General features: G+C 32.2%; 1 protein-coding gene across 4 annotated transcripts in view; it reads left to right on the top strand.

The window, feature by feature from the left end:
- Positions 1-21,664, top strand: part of LOC134708051 (early growth response factor homolog 1-like) — a 25,832-nt gene extending 4,168 nt beyond the window's left edge. For 2 of the 4 annotated variants that reach the window (XM_063568325.1, XM_063568326.1), the window contains exons 2-4: positions 10,524-10,752; positions 11,600-13,078; positions 18,399-21,664. In XM_063568325.1, the coding sequence (XP_063424395.1) occupies positions 10,614-10,752; positions 11,600-13,078; positions 18,399-18,769 (1,989 nt within the window). In that variant the 5' untranslated portion in view covers positions 10,524-10,613 and the 3' untranslated portion in view covers positions 18,770-21,664. Of the gene's footprint in view, positions 1-1,328; positions 1,455-10,523; positions 10,753-11,599; positions 13,079-18,398 lie in introns of those variants that run through there. The other 2 variants (XM_063568324.1, XM_063568323.1) reach the window with 2 other exon arrangements.

Here is a 21,664-nt window from a genome sequence, read left to right as displayed (position 1 = left end):
TTTTGAAAAAACTGTAAGGCTTTTTTTACCTGCCATATTTTATAAAAACAAAGGGATGGAGTATGATTGCCAATGAGACAACTATCCACTAAATATGCCTATTTTCCATCAGGACCATAACTCCTGAACTGCAAAAAAAAAATAAATCATCAATATCAAACTTAATAACCATTTTGTCATCAGTTTACACCATTTTAAAATTTTAAGCATATTTGTTAAACAGTGCATATATAAGTATAAATTGCATGGAAACACCATAAAGGGCCATTTTTCAATCTGACCAGAACCATAAATCCTTAATCATGTTATATATGTAATGGTAAAAATGAAAAAACATCAATATTGAATGTATCAAGGAACATAAATCCTGAACAGTACAAGTGCATATTAAATGTCAATATTCAATTGGTGTCCATATTATAACTAGTATCAACAAAATTTGAAAATCCTTGGACGAATGTTTTGTAAGTTATTGAACTGAAACTCTTTGCAGTAGCAGCCCACTGTACTTCACAAATATTGTATCTGGTTTTTTTTCTTTTGGAAACCCCAGTAAACAATATAAGAAAAGTGAAACAAAATAATATGCAAATTCTGTCCTACATGTATCCTTTACCAATGAAGCTAAGTTATTCTATACTAGTGACAAATTATTCAGGAGAGTCTATGACCAAGGGAGCATGACAGACTTTGCCACAATCATTTAATAAGTCTTTTATACAAATACATTGTCAATATGAAGGGTTTTGAATGGAAATGACTCTTTCATGATAATTATTATTAAAAGTAAGAAGATGCAGTATGATTTCCAATGAGACATCTCTCTACAAGAGACAAAATGACACAGAAATTAAAAACTATAGGTCATGGTACAGCCTTCAACAATAAAGCAAAGCCCAATACTGCATAGTCAGCAATAAAAGGCCTTCATGTTCGCTTTATGTCATTAGTAAAACCGACTAATAAGTGACAAAGTAGATTATATATGATTTCCTTTGAACTTATACTGTATCAATGATACCCAACTCAACACAAATAACATTTTTATTTTTAGTCGTGTAAAACCTTAAACCTTTATTTTCAGACAAAACAAACAAATTTTTAATGCACTTTACCCCAAGCTAGAGACAAAAAATGTTGGTAAAAATAAGGCCACTGTATATCTATAGGGCATCTACTTTCAATTAAATTGTGTATAATAAGTCATCAAGCCTTCATCCATTAATCATAAATTGTGAGATTGCTTAAGCCCAGGGGTTCACAAGGGTTATTGTCACGACATTTTCCCTGAGGACAAATTTTGTATTAGCTATGGGAAGTTAGGTGTTTTTACTTGTCATTTTACTGAACAGATGTAGTCCTCTAAGGGCACTTAGTAATACTTTTGAGTATTGTGGGATATTACTGATATAAATTTCTGGGTTGATTTAGTAATAGGATTGTAATGTAAAACTGTAAGTAAATCTTAAGTTATAATGGGGAAATACTTTTTTGTTTACTGAAAATAGATAGTTATACTGTATTACTTTAATACCAGTTGACATTGTTTCATTTTAATAAAATGTATATATGAATACAAGTTTCATTATCACATTTGTGCATGTTAAAATGTGCATAATAATATTAATATTACTATTATTAAAGATGTTATTTCTAATTATATCAGTTATATAAAAGCCAAACATTTCAAGAAACATATTCAAGAAACAGTAAATTATAAGAAATAAGTTCTTTGTACTTTCAAGGAAACCCGCTCATGCATAATTACCCTATATATATGTCAAAATAGTATCTTAAGAGATTCATGTGTCAGAATTGTACCTTATTGTAAATCTGTTGCCCCTGGGTTAACAACTTAATGTTACTAGAAATGTATATAAATGCTTCAGTGGCATAAATTACAGATGGAAAATAAATTTGTGATCAAACAAAATATTAATGTTTGAAATGCTTTATAATAATTATTTTCATCTCAGATTTTTACATTTTTTCGATTATCAGTTGATATTTGCACACCCAGCAATAATATGATGCCATACATGCATTTAATATGGTTGACCTTAAGAGTGAAGGAAGCGCCAGTTCTTATTTTGGTTCACGTCATGCTGTCTCATAATATCCTGGATTCCTTATTGAAGTTATTCTCCTATAAATCAAAAAGTGGCCATTGCTGAAGATGCAGGTGAACAACATTCAGTTCTGTCTATTTTATTCTTCATTCCTTTTTAGAAGCCTGTTTACAGGACATATTATGTCTTTCCGTCCATCTGTCTGTCCGTCATGGACATGTCAGACATGTCAGATATTAACTCCAAAACGCTTAAAAACCAATTTAGATGAAACTTTGGTTCATTGTTTATATCTATTGAAATGAGCTCTATTTCTTTTTTTTTTATTTGAGATTTTACATTTCCGAGTTTTCAGGTTTTCTTCATAAAAAAGGGTGATTTTCCAGATTTTGTACAAATTAAATAACACTTTCATTAATTTGCAAGAAATTCTGGTGAATGTTTATATTCATTAACAGAATCTCCCTTGATTTCTATAAGGTTTAGATATGATGTTTCTGAGTTCTGAGGTTTTCTTCATTTTCGGACAATAACCTAAAAATGCTTTCCACAGTTCTCGTGAAACTTTATTGGTTATATCTATTGTGTTTTGTTCCCTTTGTTTTTTTTTTTATAAATTTTCGATTTTATTTTTCTGAGTTAGCCTAGGGAATTTTATTCATGATAAAGGGGTAATTTTCAAGTTATTGAACAATAACTTTCAAGGGCTTTGGGAAGTTTTTATTAAACTTTAATGGCTGATTTATATCTATTAAGATAACCTCCCTTTAAGCCTCGGTCACACCTTACCGGATAGCTCGAACGGACGCCTAACGGATAACTTTTTTTCAATCCGTTCATGTCCGTTACACGTCCATTCTTATCCGTTAGTCGTCCGTCCATATCCGTTGCATGTCTGTTAAGCGTCAGTTTTATCCGTTGGCGTCCGTTCTGTCCGGTGGAAAATTTTGAGCATGGTCAAAACTTTGAACGGACGTCCAACAAATAAAATGTCCGTTGAACGTCCAGTTAGGCGTCCGTTTTGTATGGTACTCGTCCGTTTTGTACGTGTCCTTTATGCATCCCTTGGATATCGGGTAGACCAATTCACCAACAGACGTTTACCGGACGCCTAATGGACGCCTAACGTATAAAACGAATGTGAAACGGACATTAACGGTTTATTGCCTTTAATTTTTGGATGGTTTATTGCCTTTAATAATCAGATTATTTGTTCATCCGTTTTATCCCTTACGCTTCCGTTAGGTGTCCGTTTTATCCGGTACTCGTCCGTTGGATGTACGTTCGAAGTCCGTTCTGTCCGGAACGTATCCATTTCACGTACGTTCAATGTCCGTTGTGTGTCCGTTAGGCATTTGTTACATGTCCGTTTGTACACCAACGGACTCCCAACAGTTAAAAAATTTGTCAACGGATAACTTTTTTTTTATCTGTTAGGCGTCCGTTCGAGCTATCCAGTAAGGTGTGACCGAGGTTTTAGATTTTCAAAAATTTCTGATAAAAAAATTGACATCGATAAGTTATTGAACTTTATTTTTTTGAAAATGGGACGGGCGTATCATGCACTTATGGCCCAGCTGTTTATTCAACATTATTGTGTTTTATTTCCACTTATAGTCCAGTCAAACTAAGATTTAACCTCAAAGTAATTACAACAGAAAATGTTTTAGTTCTAATCTAGAGCATTATGCCCTTTATATACACAGAAAAAAGTCCCATAAAATCTAACTTGAGGAAAACTCAAAACCAGCATTTTAATTTCCTTTGGAAATTAACATTAGAAGGGGAGATAATTCTTGCAAACATGAGTCTTTTTTGGTCAGTTTTTTGTTGTTTTTCTTGAAATTTATGTAAGGTATGATACTTTGATGGGGTTATAAGTTTATATTTGACTAAACTATACAATCTTCTGCTCAGGAAATGTACAAAACCAAAATGTTATGTGTAGTTTTATTTTTTTCATGCATTTTTTCATTTAAGAAATTGCAAATTTGAAGCTTTGTGACCATTTTGAAAAAATAATGTGAACATTTGGTATTGTTAATATCTGTATATTATATTTTTTCAGCAACTTACTTATCTAAAGAAACTTTAAACCACAAAAAGAAGAATACATGCTTAATTATTTATTAAATTTGTGATTCTTTACCTTGACATGTTGAAAAATTCAATAAATGGTCAACTAATGAATTACGAAATCTAGATTATAGCTTGATTAAAGATATGTAAACATCTTTAGAGTTGTTAGTCATACTCTAAAGACCGCTAAAAAATCAAGAATCAATACATTCTGATGAATAGAAGCGGTAAAGTTATAATTTTGTATCAATTTTTATTGATATTTCTGCCTTTTTTGCAAGAGTTATCTCCCTTTTCAATGCAAATCTCCATAGGAATTTTAAATGGTGATTTTTTTAAGTCTTCCTCAAGTTAGATTTTATGGGACTTTTTCTGTGTATATTTGGGGTATAATGCTAAAGATTAAAACTTAAAAATCTTCTGTTGTAATTACTTTCGGGTTATGGTCAAAATTATGCTAGACAGACATGACTATTAGTTTTTTTTATTGAGTGAATCCAATATATAAACATTTTCAAATGATGTGAGCTGTTTTTCTATGTGTATCCATCTGATGAGTAAAGCCTTTTTCAACTGATTTTTATAGTGTTCTGTAATGTTGTACATTTACATGTACACCAAATGGCCAATGCATCAATGTCCAAGGTAAGGGGAAGGGTTCCAGTTGGAATCCCACTAACATGTTAAACCATGACAAATCTGTATGTATGTTCCTGTTTTAAAGGCATACAATACAGTTTTGATAAAAATTTCCATATAGACTATTTTTTACCAGATTAAATCAAATATGTAATAACTAGATGTGTAAAAGCGACACGAATGGCCCGTCCCAAAAATTTGAAAAATCTGCAATTTCAATATAAACACATGTGGACACAAACATTATGGTAGTCTGACATATCAAAAATCAGCTCAAAATCTGGAGGGGAATAGAGAAAAAATCCATATAATTGTGATTTTCAATAATTTATCAAAGTCCAAAGCCTGTAATTTCAGCGCAAATTAGCGGAGCGGAACGAAAGTTTAGCTTGACCTATAACTCATCATGGTTAACTCACATACCAAAAATCAGCCCAATATCTGAAGGTGTTTAGGTAAAAAGTCCATATAACTGTGATTTTCAACAATTTCTCAAAGTCCAAAGCCCGTAATTTTGGCAAAAATTAGTGAAGCGGAATGAAACTTAAAGTTGATCTGCAACTCATCATGGTTAACTCACATACCAAAAATCAGCCCAATATCTGAAGGTGTTAAGAAAAAAAGTCCAAAGCCCGTTATTTTGGCAAAAATAAGTGGAGCAGAACAAAACTTAACTTTGATCTGTAACTCATCATGGTTAACTCACATACCAAAAAATCAGCCCAATATCTGAAAGCGTTTATCATAAAAAGTCCGTATAACTGTGATTTTTAACAATTTCTCAAAGTCTAAAGCCCATAAATTCGGCAAAAATTAGTGAAGCAGAATGAAACTTAAAATTGATCTGTAACACATCATAGTTAACTCACATACCTAAAATCAGCCCCATATCTGAAGGCATTTAGAAAAAAAGTATGTATAACTGTGATTTTTAACAATTTCTCAAAGTCCAAAGCCTGTAATTTCGGCCAAAACTAGTGGAGCGGAAAGAATCTTAAACTTGATCTGTAACACATCATGGTTAACTTACATACCAAAAATCAGCCCAATATCTGAAGGTGTTTAGAAAAAAGTCTGTATAACTGTGATTTTCAACAATTTCTCAAAGTCCAAAGCCTGTAATTTCGGCAAAAATTAGTGGAGCAGAACAAAACTCAAACTTGATCTGTAACTCATCATGGTCATGATGGTTAACTCAAATACCAAAAATCAGCCCAATATCTGAAGGCATTATGAAAAAAACTCATAAACATATAATGGTCTGTTGCGGAATTACAGTATTTCAGAATGACGGAATTTTGGACAAAGGTAAAACTACATATAGCACAGACAACTTCGTTGCAGGGCAATAAAAAATATACCTTCATGTGCTACTTTTTGAGTAAAATGAGGTCAAAATTTTGTATATATATTTTGCTCAAAATTCAGATTTGTGGCCATATTTTCCTTTTCAATGAAAGACATAACCTTTTTAGCTCACCTGGCCTAAAACGCCAAGTGAGCTTTTCTCACCACTTGGCGTCCGGTGTTGACATCATCGTCTATCGTCGTTAACTTTTACAAAAATCTTCTTCTCTGAAAGAACTAGGCCAAATTTAACCAAACTTGGCCACAATCACCATTGGGGTATCTAGTTTAAAAAATGTGTCCGGCCTACCAACCAAGATGGCCACCATGGCTAAAAATAGAACATAGGGATAAACTTATAACTCTGAAACAGAAGCATTAAGAGCAAATCTGACATGGGGTAAAATTGTTTATCAATTCAAGATCTAGCTACCCTGAAATTTTCAGACAAATTGAACAATAGGTTGTCAGGTTGCTGTCCCTGAATTGGCAATGTAAAGGAAATTTTGCAGTTTTGGTTAATATCTTGAATATTATTATAGATAAGGATAAACTGTAAACAGCAATAATGATCAGCAAAGTAAGATCTACAAATGAGTCAAACATGACCAAATGGTCATTTGACCCCTTAAGGAGTCATGGCCCGTTATAGTCATTTTTTAACAATTTTTCGTAAATTTTTGTTATCTTTTACAAAAATCTTCTCCTTACTGGGCCAAATTTAACAATACTTGGACACAATCATCATTGGGGTATCTTGTTTAAAAAATGTGTGTCGTGACCCGGCCAACCAACCAAAATGTCTACTATGGCTAAAAATAGAACATAGGGGGTCAAATGTAGATTTTGGCTTATATTTTAAACCGAAGCATTTAGAGCAAATCTGACATGGGGTTAAATTGTTTATGAAGTCAAGATATAGCTTCCCTGAAATTTTCAGACAAATTGGACAATAGGTTGTTGGGTTGCTGTCCCTGAATTGGTAATTTTTAAGGAAATTTTGCCGTTTTTGGTTATATCTTAAATATTATTGTAGATAGAGATAAACTGTAAACAGCAATAATTTTCAGCAAAGTAAGATCTACAAATAAGTCAACAAGACAAAAATGGTCAGTTGACCTTTTAAGGAGTTGCAGCCCTTTACAGTCAGTTTTTACCAATATTCATAAATTTTGTAAATTTTTGTTTTTTAACAAAATATTTTCCTCTGTAACTAATGGACCAAGTTCATTTAAGATGGAGATAATTGTAAGTAGCAAGAATGTTCAGTAAAGTAAGATCTACAAACACATCACCATCACCAAAACACAATTTTGTCATTAATCCATCTGTGTCTTTTGTTGAATATGCACATAGACCAAGGTGAACAACACAGGCTCTTAAGAGCCTCTAGTTTGTTTTATAAGATAAACACAAATTGTTTTTTTGTTGAATAATTTGTAATTTCTGTTTTTTATAAGTATTCTAAAAATTTATACATTTTTATTCAGAAATAACTCATATTTATCAAATTACATGTTCATGAATGAAGAAAAAACATCAATTTTTGCTGTATATTTATCAATTTTAAAGAAAAAAATGCACTGCTGACGTTTTCATGAAAATTTGCACACATAATCTTCATACGTAATCAAACTAAATGGCATTTAAAAAAAAGGGGTCCATGAACTCGTTTTCAAGTTGAATAAGTTTGAATGATAAAAACCAGTCGAAAACTGAATCTTTTCCTGATAAGTCATAGTTTGATGTTGCGAAAATAGCAATTTACATTAGCAACGTCACAACCTCCCCTGTAAATGTATCATATGCCTTTAAGTCTGAGGAGCCTTTAATTCAGTGGTTTTCCTTTGTTGTTGTGTTACATACTTGGTTTTAGTTCATTTTTTTGTACATTAATCATGCAGGCCCTTTGTTTTCTTGTTTGAATTGTTTTACATTTTTCATTTGGGGACTTTTATAGTTGACTATATGGTATTGGAATTTCTCATTGTTAAAGACCAGACAGTGACCTATAGTTGTTAATTTTTGTGTCATTTGGTCTCTTGTGAAGAGTTGTCTCATTGGTACATTTGTATCATACCACATCTTCTTTTTAAAATAATAAACAATATATATATAAAAAAAATTACATACCTGCCAACTTTTCAAAATGCCTGTAGGGATTTACATGCAAGATGGCTCTTATAGTCCTACAAAACCTTCAAATACATTTTAATGTTGTTTTTTTGGCTTCTTCATACTTTTACAAGCCTATCATGCCTGTAGCCATTGTAAAATTCATTGTTTGGTTTAAAATTATGGACAAAATTGCTCTTCCAAATTTCTATTTGGGAGCTTCCATGGAGGAAATTCCCATGCAAATAGTGACCGTTGGCAAGTATGAATTTACTAGCGCCATGAAATACTAGTAGTCTCAGTAATACATATAGTATCATACTCATGAGAGAATAAAATTATCAAAGTTACTGGACTAAGCCTTATTTTTAAATGAGAATATATCATAAAAATCAGTTCATTCCATATATATATAAATCAAGAATTCAAGTTGCATACTTAGTTTTAAATTAAATGTGTATTATTACATCTGTTGCAATGAATTACATTGATTTCCCAGTGAAATAAAAACCAATAATTTCACATGTGAAATAAACGTGGTTATTTTGTTTCTCTGACGAATACAACAACAGGCGTTGTGAAGACGTCAATAATGTTGGATCAAAACAAACTGTGAAAGCGTAGAAAAATATATAGTTCCTTACAATTTCTACTTTAATTTCATAAAAAAAGCCATTTGCAAATTTAATAAAAAGAATAACTTATCAAGGAATTCAAATATCGAAAAATATTCAAGTCATGACCGAACAACACTGATAATTACCTAATGCGCTGCACACATTAGTGAATTAATGTGTTGTTCGGTCACTTATTGAATATTTTTCTCTATTTGAATTCTTCGATTAGTTATTCTATAATTATTAGAAAATAAGCAAACTTGCTGAAAAGTTATATAAATTTAGCAACTTGAAAATATTGAAGTTTATAAGAAAATGAGTAGACATATAAAGCGAGGTATCATTGTCCTATCTATGGGTCCTAGGTTTGATGCAGCATAATGTGGTTGGTCTGTCTTTGTTTTAAAGTTATGAAGTGAAATTGAATTAGCTTAACCTAATCATGCTTATCAGCTTTTAAAATTTTGTAGCATTTATCTCAGCATCAAAGCTGTCTTATAGGATTAAGATTCATATTGTCTCCACATGTCTTTATTTTCAATAAACCATATACATATATAGGTGTTGAGAAGACATTTATATACAATATGTAAAATGAAACAGAAAAAAATTGCTTATACAATACATGAAGTAAAATTTTAGCCAGAAGCACAAAGACCTGAGTTGATAATCTTACAAAGTTTAATCAATTCAAACTCTGTGTCTAATTTGTTGTTTGAAGTCAAAATTTTCATCTAAAAAATTATGTATGCCCTTGTTGAAGTAGAGTTTTAGCCTTGTCCGTCTGTATGTACGTACGTCTTGTAAGTCCCAAAATTGGTTTCCCTTCTCTTAACTTTAGTTTGCCTCAAACTTACACACAATGCTTATTACCACAAAACACAGATCAAGGTATAATTTTGGTGGCCTGACTTTTACTGTTCAAGAGCTATGCCCCTTTACAAATGGAAAAATTGCTGAATTTTGCGTTTTCCTTCTCTAACTTAAGTTTGCCTCGACCAAATGTTATGAGTTATGAAACTTACACACAATACTTATTACCACAAAATTCAGATAAAGTTCACTTTTACCGTTCTTAAGATATATTTCTTTATAACTTTATATGATATGCATGCGGGGGCATCATCTATGTCCCATGGACACATTCCCCATTTATTTTATATACATGTATACTCATAGCACATTTCTATGTTTGATTTTGTTATTGATTCTCTTCAATGTACACTTTTTAAGCTCACCTGACCCATAGTGATCTTTTCATCTGTTGTCCATTGTTCTCTCTAAAATTACATATTATTACTAGGCCAATTTTAATCAAACTTGACCACAATCATTACTAGGGTATCTGATTTGTAAACAATATGCTGATCCTGTCTGTCAACCAACATGGCCTACATGGCTAAAAATAGAAGATAGGAGTAAATAAAAGTTTTTTCTTAATAACTTGAAAACTGCTATCAATCAAGAAAATATGACAGTCAGAAATTTTCAAATGATGAGAAAACCCTATTGTTCATTAACATCAAAACTGTCAGAGGACTTCTGATAGGTGTTATTGCTCTTTTTTTTTAAAAATGATGAATTTTACCAATTTTGTTCATTTTGCCTATATGGTCTTGAACATATTGATGTACAAAAGAATATTTTTATATTTCAGAAAGAAAATGAATGCCATATGATAGAGTAAATACTTTAAAGTGCATCACCAATATTTGTGTCAATTTTAAACTGAGAATAGCCAGACATAATGGAGGCAGACTTGGTGGATGTCAAACAGTTGTTTTCAAACATGATGAAGAGAGTACAACCATGGATTCTCTCTCATTTCATCATGTGGTTAGACCTTAAAATAGCAGAATACAAAGTGTTAGGCTATATGGTTCTTGGTAAGTTTTCAATTTTAACAGATTTCAAATTTGCCTTTTGTGAAATTTTTCTGGTAAAAATGCTTATTCTGAAACTAAAATAGATAGAGTGGAAATTCTAAAAAAGCAATATGATCAGCAACAAGACAATATTCTCAAATAATTTAATATGGTAAAAGTTGTCAGACAACTCCTAATTGGAGTTATTGCCCTTAATGATTAATTTAAAAGAAGGTGAAAGATACAAAAGGGACATTGAAACTCATAAGTTGAAAATAAACTGTTACACATCAAAACACAACACAGAAATACAAATCCTGAGCAATATGAAACCCCACCAAAAACTCCCAGAAGGGTAAGCAGGTCCTGCTCTACATGTGGCACTAATGATTTTGTACAAATCTGGTGATAAGTCTAAGATGGACCTTAGATGGTAGGTCACATTCAGGAAAAAAAGGGACAGGATTGTAGGTTGACAATTGTAACATATCTGTTGTCATCAGTTATTGCATAATAGTAAACTAACTTTTTATACCACATCTTCTTATTATTGAATTAAACATACATGTACCATGTAGCATTATGAATGGCCTTAGATAACAAGACGTTTAGAAAATTGTGGTGGATTTAAAGATGTTTGTCAGAACTCAAATGAAATAAGTCTCAATACAAGTTGATCAAGTTTTCCTTTTATATTTCGAGTCAACATTAGATTCTTGGGTCGTTCTTTTCTTAATTTAAGGAAACTTCAGTCAGTTAAATGAAAGAAATGTAGACTTAAACAAAAAATGATTTTTAATTATTAAACTATTTATGTGAAATTAATGTTATTTACCAGTGTAATATGTTATTGAATTGATAATTTCAGATAAGAGATCAATTTATGATAAAAATCCTGCAACATTGTACAATCAAACAAGTAGAACCAATACTTCATCTCCAGCTTCAGCTTCTTCAAGTGAACATATGTATATCATACCAACACAGGAGAAATGTATCAAACAGAACGGATCATCAACTAATGATGATACTGAACATTTTATAGACCCTTCGAATAAACAAGAGAGTCTCAATACACCTGGGGTTTTTGTATCTGAAAGAACAAACATTGCATTGAAATGTGTTAAGCTAAAAAGTCAGAATGTAGAGATTGATAGACAATTATCAGTTTCTGGACGTCAAGAGAGCTGTCAAAATAAATCAAATGAAAAAGGAATTCAGAACCAAAGAAAACAGCGAAAGCCAGGCAATTTCTTACACAGTATTGTCAATAATTTAAAGCAGAGCTGCATTAAGAATCCACTTGTGGGATACTCAGGACCAAATGTATGCCAAATAAAGAACATGGAGAATGAATTACCTGAGAGAGAAATTCAACCTGACTTTGCCCATACTAGATATCATTTAGATAAAACAAAAGATGTAGGTATTTCCAAAGAAAAAAGTGAAAACAATGGTATCATCGTTCAGAACAGCCAAGAGATAACAAGCCTACCAAAAATAAAACAGAAATTACAAACTGAAGATTTACAAGATGATATGATTATACCAGCTGGGACAAGAACTAAAACCGAAATTTCTGCTTCTCAAGAATCAGCTGTATTTGATGAGGATAATACACCTTTATATAAGAGCCAACAGTTTAGTTCATTAATTTCCCTTTCAAGGTCACGAGGAAGAAGACGAAGGTCATCAAATGATGAAATTACTTATCCCTTGATTTCTACCAAAGATAATGACATTTCACAAACTTATGACGAAGAACCAAAATCTCAAAGCCTTGCTGATTTTTATTTTTCTCAAAACCAACTAGATGAACAATTTGCTGTAAGAAGAGCTAAACAAAATGTCTGCAGAGTGACAGCAAAAAATAATGACGAGAAAGACGACCTAATGAGGAATAATCTATCGGAGCAAAATCATCAGGATATAACAGTAAAACAGGAAGTTGTGCCATCATTCAGAAATGAAAATAAAAGTCCAAGAAATCATGAAATTATAGGAGAGAAATTGTCAAGACAAGATGAAAGTTTAATTCCTCGTCAGATTTTTGATAGACATAATCATAGCAGTATGTCTACATCTGATGATGGAGTTATTGCTCATCAAAATAGGGAAGCATTTGTTGTTAAGTCAGAGCCAAACAATGATGACGAATATTGTTGTCCTTCTACAACAGGAAATTATGACAATCACAGTTTCAGTTCAGAAGGGGACACTTCCAGTAACCATGATATTTCAACACATTATGAATACAATGGAGATGATACCACAGAAGATTCTTACATGCTAAGTAATTCTGAGATATATGGAGAGGATAATATTGATTTGCTACAGGGGATTGCAGGTATGGTGTCACATATATTATACATTTATGAAAATATTTGATATTGTAAGTGTCTTGTGTTGCTTCTTAAAGTTTGTATTAATTCCTTGTTAGCTCACCTGGCCCGAAGGGCCAAGTGAGCTTTTCTCATCACTTGGCGTCCGTCGTCGTCCGTCGTCGTCGTCCGTCGTCGTTAACTTTTACAAAAATCTTCTCCTCTGAAACTACTGGGCCAAATCAAACCAAACTTGGCCACAATCATCATTGGGGTATCTAGTTTAAAAAATGTGTGGCGTGACCCGGTCAACCAACCAAGATGGCCGCCACGGCTAAAAATAGAACATAGGGGTAAAATGCAGTTTTTGGCTTATAACTCAAAAACCAAAGCATTTAGAGCAAATCTGACATGGGGTAAAAATGTTTATCAGGTCAAGATCTATCTGCCCTGAAATTTTCAGATGAATCGGTCAATCGGTTGTTGGGTTGCTGCCCCTGAATTGGTAATTTTGAAGAAATTTTGCTGTTTTTGGTTATTATCTTGAATATTATTATAGTTAGAGATAAACTGTAAACAGCAATAATGTTCAGCAAAGTAAGATCTACAAATAAGTCAACATGACCAAAATGGTCAGTTGACCCGTTTAGGAGTTATTGCCCTTTATAGTCAATTTTTAACCATTTTTCGTTAATTAAAGTAATCTTTTACAAAAATCTTCTCCTCTGAAACTACTTGGCCAAATTAATCCAAACTTGGCCACAATCATCTTTGGGGTATCTAGTTTAAAAATTGTGTGGCGTGACCTGGTCAACCAACCAAGATGGCCGCCACAGATAAAAATAGAACAAAGGGGTAAAATGCAGTTTTTGGCTTAAAACTCAAAAAACAAAGCATTTTGAGGAAATCTGACATGGGATAAAAATGTTTATCAGGTCAAGATCTATCTGCCCTAAAATTTTCAGATGAATCGGTCAATCGGTTGTTGGGTTGCTGCCCCTGAATTGGTAATTTTGAGGAAATTTTGCTGTTTTTGGTTATTATCTTGAATATTATTATAGATAGAGATAAACTGTAAACAGCAATAATGTTCAGCAAAGTAAGATCTACAAATAAGTCAACATGACCAAAATGGTCAGTTGACCCGTTTAGGAGTAATGCCCTTTATAGTCAATTTTTAACCATTTTTCGTAAATTAAAGTAATCTTTTACAAAAATCTTCTTCTCTGAAACTACTTGGCCAAATTAATCCAAACTTGGCGACAATCATCTTTGGGGTATCTAGTTTAAAAAATGTGTGGCGTGACCTGGTCAACCAACCAAGATGGCCGCCACCGCTAAAAATAGAACATAGGGGTAAAATGCAGTTTTTGGCTTATAACTCAAAAACCAAAGCATTTTGAGGAAATCTGACATGGGATAAAAATGTTTATCAGGTCAAGAACTATCTGTCCTGAAATTTTCAGATGAATCGGTCAATCGGTTGTTGGGTTGCTGCCCCTGAATTGGTAATTTTGAGGAAATTTTGCTGTTTTTGGTTATTATCTTGAATATTATTATAGATAGAGATAAATTGTAAACAGCAATAATGTTCAGCAAAGTAAGATCTACAAATAAGTCAACATGACCAAAATGGTCAGTTGACCCCTTTAGGAGTTATTGCCCTTTATAGTCAATCTTTAACCATTTTTCATAAATCTAAGTAATCTTTTACAAAATCTCCACTGAAACTACTAGGCCACAATCATCTTTGGGGTATCTAGTTTGAAAAATGTGTCCGATGACCTGGCCATTCAACCAAGCTGGCCGCCACGGCTAAAAATAGAACATAGGGGTAAAATGCAGTTTTTTGCTTATAACTATGAAACCAAAGCATCTAGAGCAAATCTGACAAGAAGTTAAATTGTTAATCAAGTCAATATCTATCTGCCCTGAATTTTTCAGATGAATTGGACAACTGGTTGTTGGGTTGCTGCCCTCCAATTGGTAATTTTTAAGGAAATTTTGCCGTTTTTGGTTATCTTGAATACTATTATAGATAGCGATAAACTGTAAACAGCAATAATGTTCAGCAAAGTAAGATCTACAAATAAGTCAACATGACCTAAATGGTCAATTGACCCCTTAAGGAGTTATTGCCCTTTATAGTCAATTTTTAACAATTTTCATTAATTTGGTAAATTTATGTAAATTTTTACCAAATATAGTTCTCTGTTACTAATGGGCAAAGTTCATGATAGATATAATTGTAAGAAGCAAAATCGTTCAGTAAAGTAAGAACTTCAAACACATCACCATCACCAAAATACAATTTTGTCATGAATCCATTTGTGTCCTTTGTTTAATATGCGCCATAGACCAAGGTGAGCGACACAGGCTCTTTAGAGCCTCTAGTTTTATATACCGTCATACCTTATACTTTAATTATAATGTTATACTTCTTGATTGTCTATTAGTTTGTCCTATGGTTTGTTCACATGTTTCCAAAAACTATAGAAGGCAACTTGTATGGAATATTCAGTTAGAATGTAAATCAGTTGAAAAATGGAATTCAAAATCAAAGGAAACAAGACTTTTGTTTTTCAAGTGACATTGAAAGAAAAGGTTCCTGTAGATTTTAAATATATAAAATAAGGAGATACCGTAGGATTACCATTAAAAAGATTATCCAATAGAATTCAAATAAAGCTATTTGAAAGCAAGAACTATACGTCACTATACCACCTTCAACAAATGTCAAAACCCATGCTGTATTATTATTATAACTTGTAGTCAGCTATATATAAGAGACAATTACATGACGTGTAATAATTCAAATAAAAAATGAAAATACCAACAGCCTTACCTGACAAAACAATAAACCAAAAAAAACATTTACATTAGACAGCAACCATCAACAACTACTGACTTACAAGCTTTTTACTGGGGAGGGTTTATACATAAGACATCATTAGCATTGAACGTTTACAATAATAATTTTGTGTTAAACTTGTTGTATTGCCATTTTCTCTAAGACTTTAAATTTTAATTCCAGTGTAATCATTTTAGCCTTTAAAAAAAAACTGGGGGAAAATTTCACAGCTTTCATTTATAGCTTATACCTAAAATATGCAGTTAGAGCAAAAGTGTCATGGGTAAAAATGAACAACTGGTGAAGGTCTATCTTCAATGAATCTTTAAGGAAAGGGGAAAACCTATTTGAGATATATATACCTCCCCTTGATGTAACTTTTCTTTCCATATGTAGAAGATTTTGGCATTTATCTTGAAAAAATTGACTCCATATACATGTAGGAGTAATCACACTCGAAAGATCTTGAAAAACCCTTTAATATGCCGCATTTATTGGTGTGCGTGAGTCCGTCCATCCAGCTTTACAGGTTAAAAGTTTTTGGTCAAGGTAGTTTTTGATGAAGTAGAAGTCCAATCAACTGTAAACTTAGTACACATGTTCCCTATATCTAATTTTAATGCCAAATAATAGATTTTCCCATATTTTCACAGTCCATTAAACATAAAAAAAAAACGATAGTGGGGATGGGGGCATCTGTGTACTTAGGACACATTCTTGTTTTTAAATAATCTATTTTTTCCTCGTTTGAATTGTTTTACATAGTCATTTCGGGGCCTTTTATAGCTGACTATGGAGTATTGGTTTTGCTCATTATTGAAGGCCATGCTTTTCTGTAACTATAAAAGATAGAGAGGGTTAATAGTCAATGATAGAAGATGCTAAAATATTCAGCACAATATTATCCACAATAGAGTCAACATGGCCAAACAAGTAAAAAGATGCCTTATAGAAGTCATTGCCTCCACTGGTGTTTTTTTAATGCTTTTTTGTCAAAAACAAGACAATATTAATTAGAGAGCTAAATAAAATCAAGAAGTTGAAAAAGTTAACATGGCCAAATTATCAGAATCCTAGGACATGTAGGATTTGATGATTTTATTATTATATATAAGAAAAGAAGATGTGGCATGTGTGGTATGATTGCCAATGAGACAACTCTCCACAAGAGACCAAAATGACACAGAAATTTACAATTATAGGTCATCGTACTGCCTTCAACAATGAATATATGAATACTACTATATTCTAACACTTGATAACCATGCATGAAATTATTGGGATATATTGGGAAGATTTTGTTATTAATGTATTTTGATCCTGATGTTTGTCTTGCCTCGGAATTCTGTCAAAGAAAAGGAAGACAGGGAAAGTGATCCATGGCCATGTCCATTGCCTTTGACCTCATTATCATGGTTCAGAGAATACTTGAAACAAAAATCATGTTAATTTCTGTCTTATTTAAGTACTGTAAATTCAGAAATTATTGTGTGCATTACAAGTAAGGAATATGACAGATCTTGTCCATTCATTTTTGATGTGTTTTGTCATTTGATTTTGCCATTTGATTATGGACTTTCCAATTGGATTTTCCTCCGAAATTGGTATTTTTGGTGATTTTTCTTTTTATTATTCCGATTTTGTCATTTTAGACTTAAATCCGATTTTAATTCTGTTAAATTCATATAGAATATTTCAAAATGCGAGTTTTAATTATTGCTTGTACATGACCAACTGTTAGGTTCATCTAGCCTTGACCTTAATTTCATGGTTCATTGGTCACTTTTACGTTTTTGTGTTTTGGTCTGTTTTAAAGAACTACAAGCAGTTGTTAACTATATTTGGTGTATGTACACAACAGTCCATGTGGATTTTGCTTTTTCCACCAGCCCACCTGTCCCCACTCTAGCTATAAATTCTTTTTTTGTTATTGATTACAAATGCTTATGTATATGTTTTTTTTAATTGATTATACTTGCAACTCTTTTGATTCAACAAAGAAATTGCACGCCCACTCCTATGGGTGGGCAGAGTGAACAAGCTAGAAATTTTGCCCACCCGGTATGAAATGTTTGTAAGGTGTAAATGTCCAACTGGCAGAGGTCATCTGACCTTAATGTTATTCTCATGGTTTATTGGGCAATGTTATGTTTTTGTGTTTTGGTCGGTTTATGCAGATACTATAGTCTATAGTATATAGTACATAGTATATAATGACTGCTGGTGTTTTGCCTCAGCCAGTTTTTATTGGTGGTGGAAGGCAGATTGTCCAGAGAAAACTCAGTAACAGACCTTTGGCTTGAAAACTGACTTGTCTTATAATTAATTAAGATTCACATGTCTAACACACCAGGCTATTGATAAAGTAGTTGATTTACTTTCACCATGTTGGCAAATTACATTAATGAAACTCAATTGAAATTGACTGAAAAGCAAACAATTTTCACAAAGAGAATCCAAAAATATTTTTGAATGTGAAATTTCTCTTATTATAGGAATGGACCAACATGAAAGTAAGATAATGAGGCCAAGAAGTAACAAGAAAAGACAGTTACACTGTTTGTCAAATCAAGTCCCTAGAGACCCTTCATCAGGAAAATTTGTTTGTGAACTCTGTGGTGGAACATTTACAAACAGATCATCCTACTTCAGACACAAGAGAATCCATGGAGAAAAAAAATTCCGTTGTTTTCTGTGTGATAAAGCCTTTCATAGGAAAGAACACCTTCAATCACATATTCATAGACATACTAAATCTTTCCCATTAAAGTGCTGCAAGTGTAGTTTCGAATCCCACAGTCTGGATGAAGCAACAGCTCACTTTCAAGTTAGCCACAGTCACCATGTAAAAGATTCAAAATCCTGAATTTGTAATAAAACTTACAAAATCTTGTAAAAGTATACTTTCAGTCTATATTTTAGACTGCATTTTGTCCTCTAGATATATTTTATTTGACTAGATAGTACCCGTGCAATATATGGTATATAGTATATTTTTACAGCTATTTTGTGTTGATATATAAGATAATTCCTCTTATATTAGTGCTATTTCATTTACTCTATTTCTGCAAGTTATTAATAGAATTGTATGCAGAAAAAAAAATTAACTTAAATTACTATACAGATTTCCTGCCAAATTATATTTACACTTGTCTCAAGTGTTTCCATCAGGTTGTTTAAATGTTTGTATTATTCATGTATTTTACGAGTCACTGTTTAGGTTTTCTGTGGATATTGTTTTCTTTAAACACATGTTATATTAACATGGAATATGGATCCTTGAAATACTCATTTGCATAATTCAATGTGGAGGCAATCCCCAAGTTAGATCACCATTTAAAAAAAGAAATAACATTTGACTTGCCACAAATATTAGAATAATCTACTATTTATAGAATTCTGCATTCAAAACTACATACCAAATACTAAAAATTAAAAAATGTGCATTCATGAAGTTTGCAAATGTGTCCACAACATTACTTCAGTTTGAGCAAGGCCTTTTCCTTAAAATTCATTTCTTTAAAATTAAGATAGATTGTAGTGTAAGACCCTGTTCACACTAGGACATTTTTATCGATTTAAACTAGACCGGTTCTCTTTAGATCGGTTTAAGGGCTAATATGAACGCATTGAATCGATCTTCAATCGGTCTAAACTAAAACACCAAAAGAGGTAGTTTAGTTTCAATCGATCTAAAGTAAACCGATCTTACTTTAGATGTGAACGCATAGATCAGTTTAAACTAGTACGATTGAATCGAAAATAATGTATGCGCATGTGTCTATAGCGGCAAAACTATCTCAGAGGTTCGTTGTTTAACCCATATTTCTCTGTTAAAAGACCTTTAAAACAAACTGAAAACATGTTGTCTTCGTCGTAGCATATATTTGCAAAATCTGTGTCTTCTTTTCTTCTGTTGATTTTTTTTCTTTGTAGGAACCGCAGTATTTCTGTCTTCGTGTTGTAACTTCGTTGCTACAGTTTTTTTTCAATATTAAACGGAAAACTGTAATAACACCAGTATCAAAGTTTTAACTTGTGATTCAAGAGAAACAATAACTTTATCCAATTTTTTTCCCAAGTTTGTGTATCAGTGTATCAACACATGAATTTGATAAATCATTTCTATTTATACACAGTTTACATACAGTTTTACGGGCAAAAAGGTTAGATCGATTGCGTTTTTAATTGTAGTGTGAACGCAGTGGTTCAGATTAGACCAATAGAGATCGTTATGATTAAAGATAATGTGAACGCTAACTGCTTTTATTTAGATCGATTCAGAGTAGATCGATAAAAAAAATGCTTGTGTGAACGGGGTCTTAGGTTGCTACCCTCATGTTATTTAATATTTGGAAATATTTGTTATTCATCAAAACAATTAATACTTATTAAGAAAAGAAAAGTACTCTATACCAAAAATGAAACCTATGCTTAAAAGTGACATCTGTTGTTTTTTGTTGAGCCTTCGACTTTAGTCGAAAAAGCGAGACTAAGCGATCCTACTTTCCGTCAGCGTCGGCGTTGTCGTCGGCGGCGTCCACAAATATTCACTCTGTGGTTAAAGTTTTTGAAATTTTAATAACTTTCTTAAACTGTACTGGATTTCTACCAAACTTGGACAGAAGCTTGTTTATGATTATAAGATAGTATCCAGAAGTAAATTTTGTGAAAATAAAATTCCATTTTTTCCGTATTTTACTTATAAATGGACTTAGTTTTTTCTGCGGGGAAACATTATATTCAGTCTGTGGTTTAAGTTTTTAAAATTTTAATAACTTTCTCAAACTATCCTGGGTTTGTACCAAACTTAGGCAGAAGCTTATTTATGATCATAAGATAGTATCCAGAAGTAAATTTTGTAAAAAAATAAATCCATTTTTTCTGTATTTTATTTTTAAATGGACTTAGTTTTTCTGCGGGGAAACATTACATTCACTCTGTGGTTAAAGTTTTTAAAATTTTAATAACTCTCTTAAACTATCCTGGGTTTGTACCAAACTTGGACAGAAGCTTATTTATGACCATAAGATAGTATCCAGAAGTAAATATTGTAAAAAGATAACTCCATTTTTTCTGTATTTTACTTTTAAATGGACTTAGTTTTTCTTCCAGTTAACATTACATACAGTCTGCAGTTAAAAGTTTCCAAAACATTTAGTAGATTCATTAACTATCCTAGATTTTTACCAAACAGGGACAGAAGCTTCTTACAATCAAAAGATAGTATCAAGAGGAATATTTTTATTGATTTTTTTCCTCAAATTTGTTGAGCCTGCGATTTACAGCAAAAGTAGGCGAGACACTGGGTTCCGCGGAACCCTTACAAATTTTTTAATATGCAACCATGTCGAGTTGGAATGGGAATACTACATCAATCTGTTGTAGGAATAAAGCAATGTTATGTTACATAAACAACTAAAGTCAATAGAGGACCTGTTGCAAGAAACTCTGCCCTTACTATGCTATTTACCCAATTGCAGTTGAAATTCCTGTTTTCATTCTGGTCAACACACTGAACCTCTCTGTAAGATTATTGTTAAATTGTTCTTTTTTTTTTATATCTGCATGCAATACTTATCACTTTATGTTAGGAAATCAACAATCAATAAATGAATCAAAGTTATCAAACCTGAATAAAATTTGACCAATTGCATTTGTAGTTTCTGAAAACTTTATTGTAAAGCCAGTGTTGTGCCATTTACATGTATATTCATTAAATATCTGCTTCCTGGTCTTAGAAACATGCTAGGACATAGAC

The sequence above is a fragment of the Mytilus trossulus genome, chromosome 2 (genome assembly GCF_036588685.1).
Source record: "Mytilus trossulus isolate FHL-02 chromosome 2, PNRI_Mtr1.1.1.hap1, whole genome shotgun sequence".
Classification (NCBI taxonomy): Eukaryota; Metazoa; Mollusca; class Bivalvia; order Mytilida; family Mytilidae; genus Mytilus; species Mytilus trossulus.
The sequence above is the reverse complement of the archived record's forward strand: the minus strand, read 5'-3'. Positions and strand labels throughout refer to the sequence as shown.